Genomic DNA, 23,739 nt, shown 5'->3' on the forward strand with positions numbered 1-23,739 from the left:
TCACTGTTGGAGCCCAGCAGCTCCTCTCCTCTTCTTACAACAGTGACTACACTTCAAAAGTACTTCATTGGCTGTAAAGCGCTTATATAAATGCAAGTCTTTCTTTTTCTTTCTCTTCCTCGCCGCTGCCGTCTGTATCCTCGCCCCGCCTCCGTTTGATTGACAGTCGCGAACGCGCGAATGACAAAAATAGGAGCAGAAAAAAATTCAAATCCGAAACAGAACCGACGTACGCGCGCGCGCGCCGAGCCGGGCCGCCATTGGCTGGTTTCAATAGTCGCGGGAGACTTGAACTGGACCAGTTACCGTTGCCGCTGCTGACGTATGGCAGTGAGAGGATTCGGGGAGAAGAGCAAACGGCCCCAGCTAGCCCGGGGGAGGGGAGCGATAATAACAGCAGCCGCCGCCGCAACCCACACAGCGCGGCCTTGAGCACAAGTGTGGGGCTCGGCTGGGGGCTGACACGCAATCTCGAGCGGGACCTGGCGAGCGGAGGACGGGGAGTTAGAGCCGGGGACCGACCAGCCAGCAGCGAGCGAGCACCGCCTCTCCCCCAGCGGGGCCTGGGCTCAGCGGCCGCCGTCATCCCATTGACATTCGGGAAGGGGGGGGAAAACCGAGCCGGAGCTGCTCAGCTCGATCCCACCTTTACCGGAGCGGTGTATTTTTTTTTAAAAAACCAAATTTTTAAAATCTGATATTTTTAAAAAATCCCGGAGCTCGAGATGTTTCGGGCTTCTCGCGACGCTGCTTCTAGGAACTGGGAAAACGTGTTGCCCTCGGGGGTGAAGGCCGCAACCTGGGAGGAGCAGGAGCAAGGAGGCCGGGAGCGCAATCCCGGTAGAGGAGCCGGCGCCATGGGCGGCAGGAAGGTGCTCGGAGTGTTGCAGAACAACCAGCCTTTGCAGCCCCTCCGCAAGCCCGTAAGTAAGAGGCGGCGCCACCTCCTTCTGTCACTGCTGTCTCTGGCACGGCTTATCTGGTGCAGAAGGCTCTGGCCAGTTCAAATGAATTCATGAGAATCTGCTAGTATTAAATAGCGTGAAGTTCAAATTGCCCAACACGATTCCGAGAAAATTGAAGCCTTTTTATAAGTTGGTAATCTATAAATAAGCCTTTTTTAAAAAAAAAAAGCTGGGCACTTCAATATTTTCTTATCGACCCACAAGTCTAAACAACCTTACTGCTAGGCTGCTCTAGATTTTACTTATTCGGGGTATCCACAGCGCTCCATAGTAAAGTGTAGTGGCTGTAAATTCAAATTTTGGCTCTCCAAAGCCGTCAGATGCTGGAAAATGTTTACTGGCTGGTAACGTGGTTTGCTGGGGTCCCGTGGCTCCGACTGGAATGAATTTGTGGGCCACGATGGAGCTGTTTTCCACTGGAATGGGCATGCAGACAATGCTAGGGAAGCCAAGTATTTTATTGTTCTAATATAACTTGGGTGGTATTTTAAATGGATGCACTTCCATTTCAGCTACCGTTAATAAAACTTCGTGACCTTTTCTGCATGTGGTGGACACCTCATGAATTTGAATTTATGATGGCTGCTCGAAGTGCAGGAATAATTGACTGATCTTGGCTGCCAATAGACAAGGTTTTCTATAGCCTATTGTAGGGCTATACAAGCTTTTGTCTTTTATGACTGGAATCCTTGGGAACCAAGTATTAAAGTCTATCCACTAATGCAGCAGCTGTGTTAAATACAGGCCTGCAAAATTCAACAGCAAAGAAGTATAAGCACACAGCCAGGATTTGGGGCCTGTACCCTGTCTCTCTCTACCCCACTTGCCAGTTGCATAATCCATTGTATGCTTCTGCAATCCTGAATCTGTAAGTGATGGCTAATCCTGCATTTGACCTCAGGAAGGTGATGACTTATAGATGGTTTCTATGGGCAGTATCTGCCCTCCATACTTCACCCAGGGAGTATTTGGTGAAGTAGGCATCACAACTGAGCCTGATCTGTCTTCATTTGCTTTCCAGTTATGCACTTTTAACAGCAGATAACTCTGCTGTTAATTTCCTCCCTCTACTTTCAGAATCCATTTTACAGTTAGAGCTGCTGCAAACATTTTTTTAAAATTATGTATTTAAATGAAAATAAGTTTGTACTATACAACCGTTGGACAATATGTCTGTCCTTTAAATGACTAAATTGGGCCAAATAAAGTCTCTTGCTCCTCTAACCCTAACACTAACAAGTTTTTAAGTGTTCTTCAAGCAAAAATCGTGTACTGATTTTTTTTTTTAATGTATCTAAACTGCACCTACAGGTTTCAACATCAGGATTTTTCTGCAACAATGATAACTCTGGTCCAATACCTGCAGGAAAAGTACCAACAAAGCCATCATTCACTATCCATGTGGATGAGCCTGATGGTGCTTCACATCAACGTAGTAATGCAGGAACTACTGCAAGTCTGACACTAAATCCAACTGTACGATCACTGGTTAATTGCCAGCCTATTGAGTGTGCTGCAGATGTTAGCTTTGGTAAGTTTTGCATGATACAGTTGTATCTGAATTTTACTTACTGACTTTATTTGCCATTTGTATTTTTAATCTGACATCACCATCCATCTCGCTCTGTTCTAGGCTATTGCTAAATGCTGCCTTGGTACTTGCTGTGTTTGCAGCATCTTAAGCAGCAGAGCAAGGGTAACTGAAGGTGTGCATGTTTGGACTCTTTAGAGCCTGAAGCACTTGCTTTGGAATCTTCAGTTTTCTTTATTCTTTGATTTTATAGGAATGATTTGTGCTTTTAGGAAACAAAATTTACACATTCTTTCAATTTCCCCCTCTCTTCCCTAGAAGACGGTGACCCATGCTGGGGTACATGTCCACAGTGCTGGTAGCCCTCCGGTACTCTGTCCATTTCTTCAGGCGAAAGCTAGAAATTGTGTGCTAGCATGCTATTTAACCACTGACAGCATCACATCTAAGCAGATTCCTTTTCTTGCCTGTTGTGTTTTGTAGCATGGGTCTTTGGATAGGGATCAGGGAATGAGAAACCTAGTTATATTTCTCTGCCAGCTGTTGATCACAAGACCAGTTTGTGTATAGCCTGAGGAGCCCAAATTGACTCTGTAGCTCTTCATGACTTAATCCTCTAATGTAGGGGGAATTGGCCTTGTAGCTCTCTGCACCACCTCCACGGCACAAGTTTCCCTTGGGCCTGCATGATCAAAACTGGTCTTCTGACTTTCACCTGTAATGATTTAATACCTTGGTGTACTGAATCTCATCTGCCATTATGTCCATTTGCACATTTTTATCTAATGTTTGTAGGTCCCTGGCTGTTTTGTCAGAATTGACTGCTTTTTCTATTTCAGTATCATCTGTGAATTTATATTGGATATCAGAATTCCAGTTTTGTCTAAATTAGAAACTATTGGGACCACAGCAGTGTTCCTTGGGGCACTTTTAGTACTACTTCAGACCTTCCCCACTTTGTCTTCCCTGGATGTCACTCACTCTTGTCAAATTTCTTCCTTTTCTTCATTTCTAGATTTTAACCTCAAATTCTCACATTTTAAGCTTGTGTAAGTCTTGTAAATCTTTCTGGAAGTATAAGCATGCCACAACAATGATTTCCAGTTCACTTGGGGTACCAGAAATTTGGTCAGGAAGGATCTCCTGAGTCTGTGTTTAATGGTTTGGCATAATCTTAAAATGTTTGTAATTGCTTCCATTATTCTGCCAATTGTAAGATTAATGGGTCTGTAATTGCCTGAGTCTACTTTACTACTTGAAGTTTACTTTAAAGCCCACCCTCAATCCTTTTATTTTCTGTTACCTTAGCACCAACCCACCCTTTCTTTCCAAGCTTGCCACTTCTGTTGAGTTCCCCATGTCTGGTTTTCACCCTGCCCACAGTATTGAGACTGCTTTGATCAAAGGTACCACTGACCTTCTAGAACAGCAGCTTGCCATTTTTTTTTGACCTGTCTGTGACTTCTGGCATTGTTGATCACTACATTTTCCTCTAGTTTCATGTGTGCTTTGTATCTTTTTTTTGCCCCCTGCCCCCCAGAATGCAACAAATTTTGTTTTCTGCTTTGTGAACCTTTACAGCCTTGAGCATCCGATGTCTGTGAGGAGCACTTAAATAAATTAAGCTATTGGGCAGCTCGTTTCCTGTTGTGAAAAGTGTACATTTAATGGCAATAAGTGACGGTTACTCTGGATTTTGTATAAACTAAATAAGAGTGCCTAGTGCTATTGCCAAACTCTGGTGAATTTGCAGTGGCTTAAAAACCAAGGCTACTGTCTTAGTTTATTGACCATAAACAAATTTTGCTTTTGTTCACTGGTTGCTTCTGCTACTGTTATTTGGGGAATCAAACTTTGTACATACTACCTCTGCCTTTTTTACTATTAATTTGTGGTTGTCGGTCAGGGGGCAAAATCATTGCAGGGGCAGCTTGTCTTTGTGCTGCAGTGACCCTGGTTTCCAGTTGTACTGGTGGTGCAATGCAGATTGTGCTAGCAGCAATTCAAGCAAGTTCTAAATCCGTACAGATGTAAAAACGCAGCTCTGGTCCAGTTTGGCCAATTTCAACCAAACGGCTGACTGAACAGGAACATCAGTCAAGGGAATGGTCTACATGAACATGTGGCATTACCACTGCTGATGCAAAGCATCCTGAGGTGCTCTTCCTAAATGTCACTTGCAGCTTCATAATTCTTTTTGGCTCCAGTGCCAAAAGTGCATTATAAAAGCTGTTGGTTGTATATGTAGTGAATACCTGACTGAAAAAAGCTTCTAACTTCATACTGAAGTCTGTACAAAATATCTGCTTGAGTGTGGAAACAGTTGGATATTTGTAAGCAAGATGGACACTGGTCATGCTGCACAGTAGTGGAATTGAAGTTGTACAATTGGCCAGAGTGGGAACTTAATCAGATTTGTCTTTTTTTTAGATTCCCCGATGGTGCTGGACATGTCAATATCTTCAGATGGTGAAGGAAAACAAGTAAATGCTAATGTATTACCTGAATATGCAGATGATATTCACAAATACCTAAGAGAAATGGAGGTAAAGAACCCTGACCAGACTGTCCATTCCAAGCATCTCTATCCTTAGCTACTCTGTTTGGATGTTTTGAACCCACGCTATATCTGCAAAGATGTATTGACTCATTGTATTAAGCAAGAAGTTTATTTTTCTCCTTCCTTCTGAAGTGGTGACTTGTGCTGGCAGCTCCTTAGTACCTTTCCCAAATGGCCATTTCTCATGTGAGCCTTGACTGTATTGGTAGGCTGCTCAACTGTGTGGGGGATTCCAACCAAATCTGAACCGGTTTCCTAACTATCAAAACCCTGATATATCTCCTTTTAGCCCAGGTACACTGAGCCCACATTGTGAGGCTCTGACAACTGCCCTTGGTTGAGATCTGCTAATTCATAAAACAGTTATCAAATCTGGGACCTCAGTTGTGCTGTTCTTCCCCCACACTTGGCCATCAAGGGAAACAGTATGCAGGCATTGATATAATGAAAACATGTGATGCATTTTTTTGTGCAATGGATTAAACTGTGTAGCCTTGCTTTTCTAAGGATATTGTTTGTTGGTTCACTGATGCTCCTTTTGATACCAGCCAAGTGTAACAGCAGATACCTTGCAGAATTATATGCTGAGCAGGATGGATTGCACTAACTGCATAGTTATGTAAAAGGAATGATATTTTGACAATTGGTTGATTATAACTGTCATGGGTCTACCAGCATTTATCAATTAGCGCTTATTGATCTAGTAAATTTACTGTATCTATAAGGAGCCATGTTGAGTGGGAACAACAAGCCTGGACCAGTGGGCTTCATGGGAGTGATCCAATTTCTGGGAAACTGATATGCTGCATTTTTCTTTTCACCAATTAGCTGAAATGTAGACCGAAAGCAGGATACATGAAGAAACAGCCTGATATAACCAACAGTATGAGGGCTATCCTTGTTGATTGGCTGGTGGAAGTTGGTGAAGAATACAAATTGCAGAATGAAACACTCTATCTAGCTGTAAACTACATTGACAGATTCTTGTCATCCATGTCGGTCCTCAGAGGGAAACTGCAGCTTGTAGGAACAGCTGCCATGCTGTTGGCATCGTAAGTATGAATGTCATTGCTGGCTTAGCTCCTGTCCAAGTCGCACACTGTCCTGACTTGGAAATATATTGCTATTCCTTCATAGCCGCTGGGTCAACATCCTGGAACTCCCTCACAGCACTATGTGAGTACCTTCACCATATGGACTGCAGCAGTTCAAGAAGGGGGCTCACTACCTCCTCATGGGCAATTAGGGATGGGAAATAAATGCTGGCCTTGCCAGTGACTCTCACATCCCAGGAACGAATTTATAAAAAATAAAAAATTAACTACTGAACCTGAGGCGGTATCTGCAGTAGACCTGAATTTCTAACGCCCAGTTTTTATTGTTGTGTTGATAACTAAATGTTCCAATTAGCTGGATTTCTGCCTCGATTACTATGTAGATGTTATCACAGGATGTTCTTGGTTTGTAATCTGCAGTTTATAATTTGAAATGTATATTCATGAAAGTATTAACAGTACTTAAATGATTTATGAATATATGAAGATCCATTATCCAAAGAATTCTCAGCTTTCTGTTCAGGAATGTCATCTTTGACTCTGCTCTTCATCTGTCATGGGGTGCCCAATTGCAGGCCATTTGCAGTCCCCAAACCTTGGCTACCTGGTTCTCAAAGACTAGACAATTCTACCATTGCTGCTTGTATTTCCTGTTTGCAGGTTGATCCAGTTTGAATTTTGTGGGCCCCTAGATTTGGGAAAGGTGTTCAGTGCTGTTACCTTGTTGATTTAATCATAAGTATGCTGTTCATATTTGCAACTTTGAGAACATGGAAGCTAATGTTAGTACCCAACTACTCCTGTGACTGTGCTTGGCAACTCTGCACAGATTTGGGGTTGAATTTGGGCCCTTTCCTGAGCAGATATCACTGGGTGCAGGACATTCTGCAAGGGGGAGGGGAACAGCCAGAAGTTGTGGTCCATGTTGAATCCAATGACATGGGTAAGAAAAGGGCTTGACATCCTACAGAGAGATTTTCAGGAGCTAGGAAAAAGATTAAAGAGCAGGATCTCAAAGGAGGTAATCTCTGGATTACTCAGTGCCATGTGCTAATAGTACAGAAACCGGGAGATTGTGCAGGTGGCTGGAGAAGTAGTGCAGAAGAAAGGGCTTCAGATTCGTGGGGCAGGAGGGACCTGTACATGCCGGACGGGTTGCACTTGAACAGTGCTGGAACTGTGTGCTCATGGGGAGGTTAACTGGTCCTGTTGGGGAGGTTTTAAACTAATTTAGCAGGGAACCAGGGTGTAGCAGCAGAGAGAAGACACAAGGTGCACCAAACTAGGAGGGACAAATAGCAACAGAACAAAAAAGTGTAAAAATAGTAGGATTTATATAGAGGCAAAAAGCAAAGCAGACTAGCATGGTGATTGAATGCATGTGTGTTAATGTGAGCAGTGTTAAAAATAAGGTTGCGCTGCAAGCACAAGTTGCCACATGGGGTTATGATATAGTGGCTATAACAGACCTGGCTTAAATGTGGGCAGGAATGGGAACTAAACATTGCTGGTATTCAGAAGGATAGCGGGAGGTGGGGTGGTTGTAGAACTGTATTATCCTTTGAATAATACTGCTGAGACAATATACTAGTGGGTTCAAAGACTGAATCTGTTTGGTTAGTAAAGGAGCGGTTACATTGCTGTGTGTTTACTATAGACTCCCAAGTAGGAGATCGAGGAGCAAATCTGGAGGCAAATTTCAGAGAAATGTAAAAATAATAGAAGTAATAGGGGGACTTCAATTACCCCAATATAGACTGGGGGTGGTGGTGTATAGGGCAAGGAGGGTGAAGAATTCCTAAAATGTGTACAAGAGAATTTTCTTAATCAGCATCTATTCTAGCCCAATGAGAAGAAGCAGTGCTGGACCTAGTTCTAGCCATTGAAGTAGGGCAAGTGGAGTGCATTTCAGTGGGAGAACATCTGGGTAATAGTGATATTAGTATAATTAGGTTTAAAGTATTTAATGAAAAGGACAAAAAAATCAATGGTGAACATACCCAACTGGAAGAGACAATTTCAGTGATTGAGAATGGATCTAGCGCAGGTGGACTGGAAACTAAGATTGGCCACGAAAACAGTAACTGAGCAATGGCAGGCCTTCAAGACAGCGTTCAGGTGCAAACCAAGCATTCCCATAAGGGGGGGGGGGGTGCGCGTGTGCTTTTAAATTGTAAAAAAAAAACGCACAAGCGCGGACTTTTGAATGGGCCACATGGCCCAAAAGAAATAATGGAACATTGATTGGGACCATTGGTTTTCTTGTATAACTGATTTGGACTTTGGTATAGGGAGTACAATTTTGAAGTTTGCGGATGATACAAAACTTGGCAATGTGGTTAATAGTGAGGAGGATCGGAGTAGCCTTCAGTGGGACTTGAACAGACTGGTGAAATGGGCAGTCATGACGGATGCAATTTAATGCGGATAAGTGAAGTGATGCACTTTGGGAGGAACAACGAGGAGGGGCAGTATATTCTAAATGGTACTAGAGGGGGTGCATATTCACAAATCTTTGAAGGTGGTGGGGCAACTGTGCTTTGTAAATAGGGGCATTGAATACAAAAACAAGGAAGTCATGCTAAACCTTTACAAATGACTGGTAGGCCTCCGCTGGAGTATTGTGTACAATTTTGGGCACCACACTTTAGGAACAATTTCAAAGCCTTGGAGATGGTACAAAGGAGGTTTACTAGGATGATACCAGGGATAAGGGACTTCAGTTATGTGCAGTGATTGGAGAAGCTGGGATTGTTAAGGGGAGACCTTGTAGAGGTATTCAAAATTGAGGGTTTTTTAATAGAGCAAGTAGGGAGAAACTGTTTCCTCTGGCAAGTGGGTTATAAACCGATCAATAGATATAAAATAATTGGCAAAAGAAGTAGGGGGCAATGAGCAATGTCTTCATGGCGTTAAGATCTGGAATGTACTCGGACTAACAGGGTGGTGACACCAGATTCCACAAGTTTCAAAAGGCAATTGGACGTTTACTTGTTGCAGGGTTATGGGGAAAGAGTTGGGGTGTGGGACTAAATTGGATAGCTCTTTCACGGGCATGATGGGCCGAATGGCCTCCTGTGCTGTGTGATTTCTATGCTCAGTAACCTACCAATGTGATGTATTTGTCCCTAGCCATCCAAAGTCTTTTGGGGGAATAGAATTAGTGGTGTACTAAAGTGACTAATTGCCAATCTTATTTGGGCAAGCTATTCCTCTCGATTAAATTTGAGTATTATACTGTAATTGTTACTCTGAAAAGCATACTTACAGACTTTGTTTCCTGTAGAAAATTTGAAGAAATCTATCCACCTGAGGTTGCTGAATTTGTATACATAACTGATGATACCTACACAAAGAAGCAAGTTCTACGGATGGAACATCTTATTCTTAAAGTTTTGTCATTTGACTTGGCAGCACCAACAATAAACCAGTTCCTTAATCAATATGTTGGACGTGAGAAGGCCAGCGGTAAAGTGGAGAGCCTTTCTATGGTGAGTATTATGTGGGTTCTATTGTATGTAACTTGTCTCCAGGTTGTACCAGAACCAGATTTAAAAAAAAAAAAAAAAAAAAAAAAAAAATCTTGTAACGACAAACTGCCTGAGGATTTGAAGGGCACATATTTGTATCCCTATTAAGTCTCGGATTTCATTAATAGTGGGTCACTGAATAAGATGCTGAGGCTTTTCCCTGACTGGAGAGTCTAGAACCAGGGGTCACAGTCTCAGAATAAGGGGTCGGCCATTTAGGACTGAGATGCGGAGAAATTTCTTCACTCGCAGGGTGGTGAATCTTTGGAATTCTCCACCCCAGAGGGCTGTGGATGCTCAGTCGTTCAGTATATTTAAGACTGAGATCGATAGATTTTTGGGAATCCAGGGATATGGGATAGGGTGGGAAAGTGGAGTTGATGTAGAAGTTCAGCCATGATCTTACTGAATGGCAGAGCAGGCTCAAGAGGCTGTATTGCCTACTCCTGCTTCTATTTATTGTGTTCTATAACCAGAATCTCTTTGTCCCCTTGGCAGTACCTGGCAGAACTCAGCTTGATCGATTCTGAACCATTTCTGAAATATCTACCTTCTGTCCTTGCTGCATCTGCCTTTTGTTTGGCCAACTATACAATATCGCAAACTAGCTGGGTGAGTTGAGTGGTTATTTCATTCTCAATGCCTTTGTACAGAACTTTACTATTTGTGGTTAACTCTACAGAAGATCTCTTGGGTTTTGCTATTTAGGATTTTAACCCTTTTATACTTGATGTTTTGGGCAATTGTTAAGTGTGTTTTTAATAAACTTTCTCTTGCTTGCCCAATCCTCTTGCCTACCATATTCCTCATGTATTTTAAAAGCTTTCGGCCTCTTGCTTCTCTCTATTCCTGCTTTTGTATACTTCCCTTTACTGGAAGGATCTTCCATTCTGACTTCTACCTTTTTTGTATACCATACTTAGATCTGTACTAATGATTGGATATACAACAGCCTCCCTTGTGGACTGACAAATTGGGGAAGCACCACCTTCATAATCCAATAATTGCATACTTTCTCTTCATTTCTTAAGCTCAATCCACATTATTTCTGTATTTGGTGAGGTATCACAGTATCACAGAATCTACAGTGCAGATAGAAGCCATTTCGGCCCATCGAGCCTGCACCGACACATATCCCACCCTATCCCTGTAACCCCACGTATTTAATCCCCTAACACTAAGGGTCAATTTATCATAGCCAAATCAACCTAACCTGCACATCTTTGGACTTTTATCTTTCTGTGGAAGTAATATGTTCTTGTCTTTATCATTACTGCTGCAGTACCTATTTTGTTCTCATGTCTTCTGTTACCTCTAATAGCCCAATGAAGTCTTGTAGCTTTAGGTCAAACATGTTCAAGGAAGCCCCTGATCACAAACTTAAACCCCCCCGCCCCCCAACCAACACAACTGAACCTGTGCTCTTCTACATTCAATGTCACTTAGAGGTGCCTTTTTTCAAAATCTCTTGTTTAATCTTGTATCCATATCTGTTTATACACTCATCCCTTCATAATTTTAACCGTCTCTATCAAATCACATTTACTGGCATTGAATTCAATCTACCACTTTGTTTTGCTCATTCCACTGTTTTATCAATACCTCCTTTCATTAGGATTATTTATTGTGCATCTGATTTTAATAGTCTGTAAATTTGGACACCATTCCTAGCCTCCTGTCCAAATCACTGTAGACAGTAAGCGAGCAATCCCAGACCGAACCCAGCAGGACACTGCTACCCACTTCCAACCACTGAGAAACTACCCTTAACTCTTAATCTGTTTCCTTCCTTCTAATCCGTTTTTAATTCAATTTGCAACCCGCCACCTAATTCCATACTCCTTGATCTTCTCTAATAGTTGTATTATCAAAGGCTTTCTGAAAATCCACATACATAATATCCACTGCATTTCCCCCATTCACCATATCTGTCTCCTCCTCTTCCAGGTTTGTCGGACACCATCTTCCTTTTATGTTGGCTGCTTCTAATTATTTTCTCAGATTTTCCAAAATTTCCCTACCACAGATGTTCAACTAACTGGTCTGTAATTGCCTACGGTAGCTCTGTCATCCAGACATGACTAGGAACTGAATGCCAGAGGAGAGGTGAGAGTAGCTGCCCTTGAGATCAATGCAGCATTGAGTATAGGACCAAGGAGCCCGAGCAAAACTGAAGTCAATGAGGTTCAAAGGGAATGTCCTCCAGTAGTTGGAATCATACCCAAATCAAAAGATGATGGTCGTGGTTGTTGGCCAATCATCACAGCCCCAGGACTTCACTACAGGAGTTCCTCAAGTGTTCTTGGCCTAACCATCTTCAGCTGCTTCATCAGTGACCTCCTCCATCATAAAGTCAGGAGTTTTACTGTTCACTGACTATTTCATTTACAACTTAGCTGGCATGGGCTGCTTCGTTAATCAGATAACGGCAGAACCTGGCTAACACCATTGACCAGAAGCTGAGCTGCACCTGCTACAAACCACTCCACTATCCACAAGGCTCAAGTCAGGAGTGGTAGAATCCTGATGGCCTACATCCTAGGGTTTTGAAAGAGGTGGCTATAGAGGTAGTGGATGCATTAGTTGTCATTTTCCAAAATTCCATAGATTCTGGAACGGTTCTTGCAGATTGGAAGGTAGCAAATGTAACCCCACTATTTTTTAAAAAAAAAGGAGGGAGTGAAAACTGCGAACTACAGACCAGTTAGCCTGACATCAGTAGTAAGGAAATGCTAGAATCTATTGAGGTGGTAACGGAGCACATAGAAAATAATAATAGAATTGGGCAGAGTCAACATAGATTTATGAAAGGGAAATGGTGTTTGACAAATGAGTTTTGAGATTGTAACTAGCAGAATAGATAAGGGGGAACCAGTGGATGTGATGTATTTGGATTTTAAGAAGGCATTCGCTAAGGTACCACACAAGAGGTTATTAAACAAAATTAGGGTTCATGGATTGGGGGTAATATACTAGCATGGATTGAGGATTGGTTAACGGACAGAAAACAGAGTAAGAATAAACGGGTCATTTTCGGGTTGGCAGGCTGCAACTAGTTGGGTACCGCAAGGATCAGTGCTTGGGCCTCAGCTATTCACAATCTAAATCAATGATTTGGATGAGGGGACCAAGTGTAATCTATCCAAGTTTGCTGCTGATCCAAAGCTGGGTGGGAATGTACGTTGAGGATACAAGGAGGCTTCAGGGGATAGAGACAGGCTAAGTGAGTGGGCAAGAACATGGCAAATGGAATATAATGTGGAGAAATATGAAGTAATCCACTTTGGTAGGAAAAAGTGTTTTTTTAAATGGTGAGAGATTGGGAAATGTTGGTATTCAGAGGGACCTGGGTGTCCTTGTACACGAATCACTGAAAGTTAACATGCAGGTACAGCAAGCAAATGGTATGTTGGCCTTTATTACAAGAGGATTTGAGTATAAGAGTAAAGACATCTTACTGCAATTATATAGGGCCCTGGTGAGATCACACCTGGAGTATTGTGTACAGTTTTAGTCTCTTTACCTGAGGAAGGATATACTTGCCATAGAGGGAGTGCAACAAAGGTTCACCAGACTGGTTCCTGGGGTGGGGGGATTGTCCTGAGAGATTGAGTTGACTGGGCCTATATTCTCTAGAGTTTAGAAAAATGAGAGTTGATCGCATTGAAACATACAAAATTATTAACGGGGATTGACCGGGTAGACGCAGTGAGGATGTTTCCCCTGGCTGGGGTGTCTAGAATCAGGGGTCACAGTCTCAGAATAAGGGGTTGGCCATTTAGGACTGATGAGCAGAAATTTCTTCACTCAGGTGGTGAATCTTTGGAATTCTCCACCCCAGAGGGCTGTGGAGGCTCAGTTGTTGAGTATATTCAAGACAGAGATCAATAGATTTTTGAATCGAGGGATATTGGGATAGTGCAGGAAAGTGGAGATGAGGTAGGTCAGCCTTGATTTTATTGAATGGCGGAGCAGGCTTGAAAAGCCAAATGGCCTACTCCTGCTCCTATTTCTTACGTTCTCTTGGATGGCCTCTCGCCTTCCACCCTTCATAAACTTGAACCCCTACAAACCTCTGCTCCTATCCTAACTTGCACCATGTCTTGTTCACCCATCACTCCTATGATCGCTGACCTACATTGGCTCCCAGTCCAACAATGCGTCTAATTTAAAATGATCATCCTTGTTCAAATTTTTCATGGCCTCGCCCTTCCCTATCTCTAACCTCCTCCAGGCCTACAATGCTCAGGTCTCTGCTCTCTCCCAATTCTGGCTTCTTGCGTGTGCACCCAATTTCTATCAATGTACTGTTGGTGGCCATGCTTTCAGCTGCCTAGGCTCTATGTTCTGGAATTCCCTCCCCAAACCTTTCTGCCTCTACCTCCTTTTAAGACACTCTTGGAAAAACTACCTTTGACCAAGATTTTGATCACTTGTCCTAATATCTTTGTGGCTCACATTTTTGTTACCACTCCTGTGAAGCACCTTGGGATGTTTTACTACATTAAAGGTGCAATATAAATGCAAACTGTTGTATGTACTCTATACAGAATGCGCTGCAGCAACTTGTCAAGATTAGCATGACAGAACCTCCCTCCCCTGTGACCTCTACCACTGAGAAGGACAAGAGCAGTGAGATTTATCACCTCCAAATCTCAAATCTTCCTGGCTTGCACATTTAAAGCTGCTCCTTCATTGTCAGTGGTTCAGTATCCTGGAATTCCCTACCTAACACCATTGTAGGAGCACCATCTTTTGGGGGCCGCTAGGGATGCGCAATAATAGCCTTTCCACATCCTGAGGGAACAGAATACAACAACCCTGTTACTTGGATTTTCCAGTCAATGTATTGGTTTAACCAAAATAACAACACAAAACGCTGGGAAAAACTCAGCAGGCCAGGCAACATCCGTGGAGAGAGAAAGAGTTAACGTTTCAGGTCGAAGACCCTTCGTCAGAACTGAGAAAAAAGCAGGAAATGAAACGGATGAAAAGACAAGTTTAGGGGCTGGGAAATGGGGGAGGGGATGAAAGAACAAAAGGGAAGGTCTGTGTGAGGTGAAGAGATATTCAAGACGAGATGGTAATAGGGCAGGTAGAGAAACAAAGGATGGCTCTAGGTGAATTGTGAAATGCGCTGGCAAAATGAAAGACCCCTGCCATGTGGGAGAGGGGGAAAAGGCACAAACCAGAAGTGTGGATAAATATATAAAAATATGATGGGGGCCAAGGTTATGATCTGAAATTGTTGAACTCGATATTGAGTCCGGAAGGCTGTAAAGTGCCTAATCGGAAGATGAGGTGCTGTTCCTCGAGCTTACGCTGAGCTTCCGTGGAACAATTCAAGAGGCCGAGGACGGTGAGGTCTGAGTGGGAATGGAGCGGTGAATTGAAATGACAGGCGACCGGAAGCTCGGGGTCACCCTTACGGACTGAACGGAGGTGTTCTGCAAAGTGGTCACCCAATCTGCGTTTGGTCTCCCCAATGTAGAAGAGACCACGTTGTGAGCAGCGAATACAGTATATTAGATTGCAAGAAGTACAAGTAAATTGCAGTTTCACCTGGAAGGGGTGTTTGGGGCCCTGGACGGGGGGGAGGTATAAGGGCAGGTGTTGCATCTCCTGTGCTTGCACAGGAAGGTGCCAGGGGAAGGGGTGCTGGGGGTGATAGAGGAGTGGACTAGGGTGTCTCGGAGGGGAAGATGCGTTTGGTGGTGGGATCATGTTGGAGATTGCGGTGGATGATCTGTTGAATGTGGAGGCTGGTGGGGTGAAAGGTGAGGACAAGGGGAACCTTGTCGTGGTTCCGGGAGGGAGGGGCAGAAGTGCGGGAGATAAAACGGACACGGTAGAGGGGATTCCTCGGTTGAGGAAAAAGGAAGACATGTCTGAAGCACTGGTGTGGAAGGTGACATCGTTGGAGCAGATGCGGCAGAGAGAGAGACACTGGGAGAATGGAATAGAGTCCTTGCAGGAGGCCGGGTGAGAGGAAGTGTAGTCCAGGTAGCTGTGGGAGTCAGTGGGCTTGTAGTGAATGTTGGTCAATAACCTATCCCCAGAGATGGAGACGGAGAAGTCGAGGAAGGGAAGGGAAGAGTCGGAGATGGACCATGTGAGGGAAGGGTGGAAATTGGAGGCAAAGTGAATGAAATTGTCTAGTTCAGGGCGAGAGCAGGAAACGGCACCGATACAGTCATCAATGTACAGGAAAAAGAGGTGAGGGAGGGGACCCGAGTAGGACTGGAACAAAGTGTTCCACATATCCCACAAAAAGGCAGGCATAGCTAGGACCCATGCGGGTACCCATAGCAACATCTTTGATTTGGAGGAAATGAGTGGAGTTAAAGGAGAAGTTGTTCAATGTGAGAACAAGTTCAGCCAGGCAGAGCAGGGTGGTCGTGGATGGGGACTGGTTGGGCCTCTGTTCAAGGAAGAAGTGGAGTGCCCTCAGGCCATCCGGGTGGGGGATGGAGGTGTAGAGGGATTGTACGTCCATGGTGAAAAGGAGGCGGTTGGGACCGGGAAACTTAGTGGCGGAGGGCGTCGGAAGAGTCGTGGATGTAGGTGGGAAGAGACTGGACAAGGAGAAAAAATAGTCGAGATAGGTGGGGCAAGAACAGGCTGAAATGATGGGTCTACCAGGGCAGTCCTGTTTGTGGATCTTGGGAAGGAGATAGAAGCGGGCTGTGCAGGGTTGGGGAACTGAGGTTGGCGGCCGTGGGGGGAGATTTCCAGAGGAGATGAGGTCAGTGACCGTCTTGGAAACGGTGGTTTGATGTTCGGTAGTGGGGTCATGGTCCAGGTGGAGTTAGGAGGAGGTGTTGGAGAGTTGGCGTTCAGCTTTCGCTAGGTAGAGGTCTGTTTGCCAAACGACAACAGCACCACCCTTGTCAGCAGGTTTAATGACAATGTCGGGGTTGGATCTGAGCGAATGGAGTGCTGCAAGTTCAGAGGGAGGTAGGTTGGAGTGAGCGAGGGGAGCAGAGAAATGGAGACGGCCGATGTCACAGCGGCAGTTAATGAAAAGATCTAGAGAAGGTAAGAGGCCAGAGGGAGGGGTCCAGGTAGAACGAGAATTCTGAAAGTGGGAGAAAGGGTCCTGGCCAAAGAAGTGGGCACGGAGACGAAGGCGGCAGAAAAAGAACTCCGCATCGTGCCGAGCTCAATTCATTGTTGGCGTGTAAGGGGATGAAGCTCAGGCCTTTGAGGACTGATCGTTCGGGGTCAGAGAGGGGAAGGTCAGAAGGGATAGTGAATACACGGCAGGGGGTGAGATTGGGAGAAGGGGGTCAGAGGAAAGTGAAAGGGAAGACTGTTCCGGAGGGGCATTGGTGTTCAAGAGTTGATGAAGCTTGCAATCCTTGACATCGGAAAGGAAGGAAAAAAAAAAAAGTTTTGTTGAAGCGTCTGAGGATGAAATGGAACCGTGGACCCGGACAGCTTTGAGATAGAGTGCGTCCGTGCTGCTGAAGAGAGGTAGAGTGTTCATGTGGTGCCACATGGTGTTGAGCGTGGATCTCGAGATGCAGTGAGAGCAGTAGTTTGAGGAACAATGAATATCTTGGAGATATTTGTAATCCTGGATGGATCCAAAACGCGAAGGGTGGCAGTTTAGTTGGCATCCACGTGGAATCAGTCGGAACTGGAGACGGTTGCTGAGGAAAATGATGTGGCTGTGAAACCAAGTCTTGGCAGATACCTGATCAAACACGAGAAGGGAAACTGAAAGCAATGAAGATGAACAAGGTTGAAGAGCCAAACGGAGATCCCGTGTAAGAAGAGCAGAACTTCAAGGTGGGCATTCCTAGAAGAGAGGTGGCAGTGTTTCATCCGTTTCATTTCCTACTTTTTTCTCAGTTCTGACGAAGGGTCTTCGACCTGAAACGTTAACTCTGTTTCTCTCTCCACGGATGTTGCCTGGCCTGCTGAGTTTTTCCAGTGTTTTCTGTTATTTTGGTTTTCCAGCATCTGCAGTATTTTGCTATTGTATTGGTTTAACCATTCTAATTGCCTTTGACTTGCACTTCATAACCTGTTCCCAATTTCCTGCACTTTTCTGTGCCCAACAGTGCTGTAGGGAAACTTTTTTCCCCTTTTCTCTTGTCTTATTTCTCTGGGCTGTATCGTTTATCTTTGTCCTTTGTAATATCTTTTATCCACTGTAGGTGGATTAATATTGTGAATTTTGTGCAGTTTAATCAAGTCCATTTAAAAATGTGTAGTGCAACCGGTTGACTTAAACACTTGAAGAAATTCTGTGTCAATGTGATTTACTTTAATAAGGGTTCCCACATTCACACCCACCCTAACTCTGCCAATGTTACTTGTGGCCTGATGCAATTTATTTATTTATTTTTTAAAAAGAAAAATAATTCTTCAAGGATCTAGGCTGCTTGCCTGTCCTTGACCCCACTGGTGGGGATGCCCCCCACATACACCTTTGTGGAGGTCTGTGTGCTTCCACTCACTTGCCACATAAATACCAGCTTGGGGGAGCCCTGTTCTGGCCCAACCCATCACTTGCCTCGTAAGGATGGGCAAAAGTTTTGCCTCTTAAGCACTAAGGAAACTCTTGGAAATAAGAAACCCTGTAGAATATCGGGGCCCATCTGTTATGCCTTTTACTTCATTGTTTTTGATTCATTAGGAAAACCAAAACTTTAAATTTAGAGAGCTAAATTGCTAGTTTCTTGTTTTTGAGCTGTGATGCAGGAGCTTGATTTAGATTTGCTGTTTGCCAATTGCTTTTGTGTGTTGGTGTCCTTTTTTTATATTTAAAAAAAGATGTGTTTCTGCAATAACTTCAATTGCATTTTCTTTACAGCCTAGATCATTAGCTCAATTGACCGGATATGTCTTGGAAAGTTTAATGCCTTGTGTGACCGACCTATACCAAAACTACCTCAAAGCATCAGAGCATGCACAGCAAGCAGTGCGGGAGAAATACAAGAGCTCTAAGTAAGTATGGTATTAACTGGCAACTTGGTTGGCGACACAAGAAATAGGACGATTGGGAATTTAAGTTTCGATTTGCCTTTTTTTTTAACAAGTGTAACTTATGCCTTGGAGGGAATGTTCTCTAGAGAAATAGTTTCATGACTCCTTAACTGTCACTATTGCTGTAAGCTTGCTACAAGAGGAACTTCACAAAATGGCTTCAATTTTCTTTGCATAACGTCTACTCTTAAAGCAGTGAGATTTGAGATGGTTAAAGAAAAGTGCAGTGTAGTGAATTGCTTCATAAAAGGGGCTACTCTTGCATATAACATAACCAGGATGGGCTAGAAAAGTTGAATGTTTCACTTGAATGTCTAGTCATAAACCGAAATTGATCCATTTATGGAGGTTGAAATCATATCAATAATTCATTACTCCACACTTAAAGAATGCCAAGGCTGCCTGGGAGCTGTGCTGGTTTTTTTCATGCTCTCCTCCCTCTTCTATTTCTCCCCCACCCCTTACCCTCATTATCACATTGCACAAAACCTCTTCTAGATTATCCAAGTGGTACTTGATGAGGAATCATCAATCTGACACTCTTTTGCTGCAGTGCAAGGAAATTGGAGGGAGTGTCTGCTGCTTAAAATGTGAACTACTGCAAGTTTAGATTTCTAGTCATTCAGACTGCTGTCTAAATCATAGTTTTCTGTATCAAATATAGGTGACTCTAGAACAGACCAGTTGGGATGAACTTGCACAATGTTGAAATCAGTGCTTGAGCAATAAGTGAACAGGGAAAACAAACTTGAAATCTAAACCCTCTTCATCTCCTAACTATTTCAGTTTTTCCCTGCAAGATATCAACCATTTCATATGGCTGCCTGTTTTGAGTACCATTGCTGGGAAAAATATGGGTTGGCATCTTTTACTAACCTGGCTACCAGCTGGGGATCTTTAGTGCCTGAAAGTTTCCTGACATGACCGGTTTCTCACACGGAAATGGACTCTCCTGTGAAGTGTCACTTTCTGTTCCCACAAACTAGTGGTAGAAGCTGTAGTTCTTGCCATACTGAAACTGGAGGACTGGTCATATTTCATGGTATTTTAGTTCTCAAGGAATAGCTGTCAACCATCTGTCTCCCTTGGATTCTTAAAGCCACCGTGAAAGAAAGGTGAAGCAGAGTCTATAAATGTGTGTAGTGGAAAGAGTAAAGAAGTTATAGGCTGCAAAATTTGGCTCCATAGCGCCAATTGTTTGGGTGCTACAAGTGCCATTTAGGTTTGAAAATGGCGTGCGTGCACACTCACTTCTGGTGCGGGCTGCGTCGGACCAAATCTTGAGGGCATTAACGAGCACACTGAGCATCTGCTGGAAGTATGCAGAGTAGGTAGATTGTGGCACTAATTAGCATGCAATGCTGATTTGACACCAGCACTGCCATTTTGGAGCTCAACGCTCCAGGTAACGCCGTATCTTAAACACGCACAGCTGAACACTCCTTCACCAGCACTATTTAAAGGGATCATCAACTACTTAAAGGTTAGTTGCTGATTAATTTCTACTGGCTGTTGCTGTGCTTGTAGAAGTGTTTGATGGTTTCTGGTTCTCTTAAAGTTGTTAAATCTGCCACCTGCTGCCGCCATAAATGGAACCTCCCAAGCAGGGCGAGGACCGCATTGCCAGTGGCTCTGAACGTTACCGTGGCCATGAACTTTTATGCATCGGGCTCCCTCCAAGCTGGAGCAGGAGATATTTACAACATCACCCAGTTTGCTGTCCACTATTGCATGAGAGGTAACTGCGGCTCTATTCCGAGAGTTGAATACATTTCCTTTCTGGCCAGAGAGCAGCAGGTGGAGTGACCACGTAGCTTCACACGGTTTGCAGGCTTCCCCGTGGTGTAAGGTGCCATTGACTGCACACACGTCGCTTTGCGGGCACCGCATGTAAACTGATCTACCGCAACCGAAAGGGATTCCGCTCCCTCAACATTCATCGTGTGTGCAACCGTACTCAGCAGCGTGGGTGTCAAGATTCATGGTGGCATGCTGTACAACCTCGCTGTCATGAGGGCACAGCCCTTGCCACCAGCTATATGGCTACCAGCTGAGGAAGAGGCAGAGAGGAGGCAACCTGGATATCTGCCTGCCTGCCTGGCGCCCCCCCTCTAAGAGGTGCACACTGGCTTGAAGTAGTGCAGGCTAGCTTTAGGTGGTGCTACATGTGCACAAACCTAAGCCTTCTGTTGAGGCGTGCAGCCACTCAACAGCGCATTTAATGCTGGCTGCATGCTGGCTATCATTTAAATTTAGCAGGCATCACAAAGTTTGCATGTAGCCAGCATCATGATCCCCATGCTTGTTTTCGGGCACGCTTGAATTTCGTCTCCACACACTTAAGAACGTAAGAAATAGGAGCTGCCTGCTCTGCCATTAAATAAGATCATGGCTGATCTTGGGCTCAAAGCCACTTCCCTGCCTGCTCCCCATAACCCTTCACTCCCTTATCTTGCAAAAATCTGTATCTTCACCTTAAATGTATTTAATGACCCAGACTCCACAGCTCTCTGCGGCAGAGAATTCCATAGATTTACGACCCCAAGAGAAGAAATTTCTCCTCCTCTCTGTTCTAAAAGGGTGACCCTTTATTCTGAAACTATGTCCCCGAGTTCTAGATTTCCCCACGAGGGGAAACATCCTCTCTGCATCTACCTTGTCGAGCCCCTCACTATCTTATGTTTCAATAAAATCACACCTCATTCTTCTGTTGAAGTTTTTACAAATCGTGCAGTGGAATATTGCTGCTGATGAGTGTGATGTGATTAATGTTTAATACTTTAGAGGAATGCAGTGTACTGTATATAAAAAGTCAGGATGCCTTAATCTCTCCTTCCTTGCTGAATCTGTTCACCTTTTTGCCACTCGGCAAATCTAACTCTGGCGTTTTTCTGTGTCTGCTTTTTGCGAAGCAGCTTAGATGAAATGCACAGCTTCAGCTGGGACCCTTGATGGGATCACATAGGATATACGGCACAGAAACAGGCCATTTGGTCCAACCAGTCCATGCTGGAGTTTATGCTCCACTCGAGCCTCTTTCCTTAACTAACTCTATCAGCATAACCCTCTATTCCCTTCTCCCTCATGCTTATCTAGCCTCCCCTTAAATGCATCTATACTATTCGCCTCAACTACTCCCTGTGGTAGTGAGTTCCACGTTCTCGCCACTCTCTGGGTAAAGAAGGTTCTTTTGAATTCCCTATTTGATTTCTTGGTGACTCTTATATTGATGGCCTCTAGTTATGCTCTGTCACATATGGAAACACTCTCTTATCTACTCTATCAAAACCTTTCATAATTTTAAAGACCTCAATTAGGTTACCCTTCCGCCTTTTTTTCAAGAGAAAAGAGGTTCAGTCTGTTCATCTTTTCCTGATACCCTTGCATTTCTGGTATCATCCTTGTAAATCTCTGCACCCTCTCCAGTGCCTCAATATTCTTTTTATAATATGGCGACCAGAATTGTGCGCAGTACATGTGGTCTTACCAAGGTTCAATACAAGTTTAGCATAACTCCACTACTTTTCAATTCTATCCCTCTAGAAATAAACCCTAGTGCCTGATTTGCTTTTGTTATGGTCTTGTTAACCTGTGCAGCTACTTTGTGATTTGTGGATTTGTACTCTGATCTCTTTGCTCCTCTACCCCACCCAGACTTGTGACCCCCTCTATTACAACTTAAAGTCAAATTCAAGTTCTATTTCTTTTTAGTTAGTTTTCTAATTTTGAATGTTCTGTTCTTATTGCAATCTCGCTCAGACATTTATTTCTAACATGAAATCTTCCTCTGGTAATTTATGCCAGGACCATTGCACAGGATAAACTTCTGCCCATTACACTAACAGGGCTGGCAGTGTTCTATTTCTAAGTGAGACACTGGATGGCGAAATGCTTTTGGTCTCCACCTGGGTTGAGCTTCAGCATATTTGTTTCAGAACTAGTTGCAAGAAAAAAAAGTCTTTGTCCCATTTTTATAATGTGAATTTTCTCTTGCAGGTATCACTCTGTATCAATCATTGACCCACCACTCTCCTTGGACCTGCTGCTTTAATACAGTGATGCTATCCTTGCTTAGTGTGTGTATATATTGCATATGTTTGTAGAATCTGGAGACTATTTTTGTACAGCTCAGTATTTTTGAGGGTAAAACGTGGACTTTCAACCAACTTGCCACTACAACTTCTAGCACTGGATAACTGCAATCCACACCAGTAGTAATTTGCTGACTTCCGTAAGATATTACAAGCAACAGTTGAAGCATGTTTTATACTTGTACATTTTTATGAATTATGAACTTATGTGCAATCCCATTGTATACAACTTTTATATTTAGAGCTAAAATAACCAAGCCCAAATTAACCAATAGGATAAGTTTTGTTAATTCACTTGGGAAACTATGTGCATACAATTTTTTATCGCAAGTAGAATATTAGGTATCTTGAAAGAATGCCAATCTATGATTTTTTTTTTTAATAGTCCTGATTGGCTTCTTTCAACTGATGTTTGTTCAACTAAGTTGTTAATTAAAAATGCCAAGTGGGTTAAATATGGCCAGTCTGACCCTTTGTTACCATGTCTATTTGAATGGCTTCCACATGTAAATTATGGAACATGTAACAAATTTACAAATAAAAATGCATTAGAACCAATGCCTGGTTGGAGTATGAGTGGCAAATACTAGTATTTTTGAAGTATTACAGAAGAACCTGATGAAAGTTTATCTTGAGTGCTTCAACTGTCTTATCGCTCTTAATTTTTGCAATTCAATGTTGAATTTTTTTAGGAGGCCAATGTTGTCTTAAACAGAGTTCTTTGTTCACTTGAGTAGTAAAGAATTCCATCTTCAGTGTGCAAACCTAGGCATGGGTCTTTTCATGCTCCTTGAACAAAGGAAAAAGCTTACATATATACACTGTTTTCTTATCAAACTGGAGCAGGCATTGCCTAATAATATATCTCTAGTCTCTGGCTACTGCATAGTCCAGAGGCACAAGTCTGCATTTTCTTCAACATACATCAACAATGTTAGAAGTGCAAAAAACATTGTGGCCTTGCTGTCGTATGCATAAACCTTCTAGTCTCAACTTTCTTATCCTGACAT

At 43.5% G+C, this 23,739-nt stretch overlaps 1 protein-coding gene across 2 annotated transcripts; it reads left to right on the plus strand.

Moving 5' to 3' along the window:
• The first annotated feature begins 252 nt into the window (after positions 1 to 252).
• Positions 253 to 23,287, plus strand: ccna2 (cyclin A2). 2 transcript variants are annotated; one of them, XM_086009862.1, is made up of 9 exons: positions 253 to 923; positions 2,277 to 2,496; positions 4,927 to 5,042; positions 5,885 to 6,108; positions 6,194 to 6,232; positions 9,398 to 9,602; positions 10,140 to 10,253; positions 18,466 to 18,599; positions 22,635 to 23,287. In XM_086009862.1, exons 1-9 carry the CDS (start codon positions 726 to 728, stop codon positions 22,687 to 22,689), a joined length of 1,305 nt encoding a protein of 434 aa, XP_085865988.1. In that variant the 5' UTR covers positions 253 to 725; the 3' UTR covers positions 22,690 to 23,287. The 2 variants fall into 2 exon arrangements, with proteins under 2 accessions (XP_085865988.1, XP_085865999.1); XM_086009873.1 differs by lacking the exon at positions 6,194 to 6,232 and having other exon boundaries at positions 258 to 923.
• Positions 23,288 to 23,739: the final 452 nt, after the last annotated feature.

Source organism: Somniosus microcephalus, chromosome 2 (genome assembly GCF_052327205.1).
Source record: "Somniosus microcephalus isolate GS21.2 chromosome 2, FLI_Smic_1.0, whole genome shotgun sequence".
Classification (NCBI taxonomy): Eukaryota; Metazoa; Chordata; class Chondrichthyes; order Squaliformes; family Somniosidae; genus Somniosus; species Somniosus microcephalus.

Excerpts from the sequence above, each read along its gene's own strand:
- ccna2 (XM_086009862.1), top strand. The coding sequence starts at position 726 with ATGTTTCGGGCTTCTCGCGACGCTGCTTCTAGGAACTGGGAAAACGTG. Across the intron at positions 924-2,276 it reads TGCAGCCCCTCCGCAAGCCC|GTTTCAACATCAGGATTTTT; the intron begins GTAAGTAAGAGG and ends CTGCACCTACAG. Across the intron at positions 5,043-5,884 it reads AATACCTAAGAGAAATGGAG|CTGAAATGTAGACCGAAAGC; the intron begins GTAAAGAACCCT and ends TTCACCAATTAG.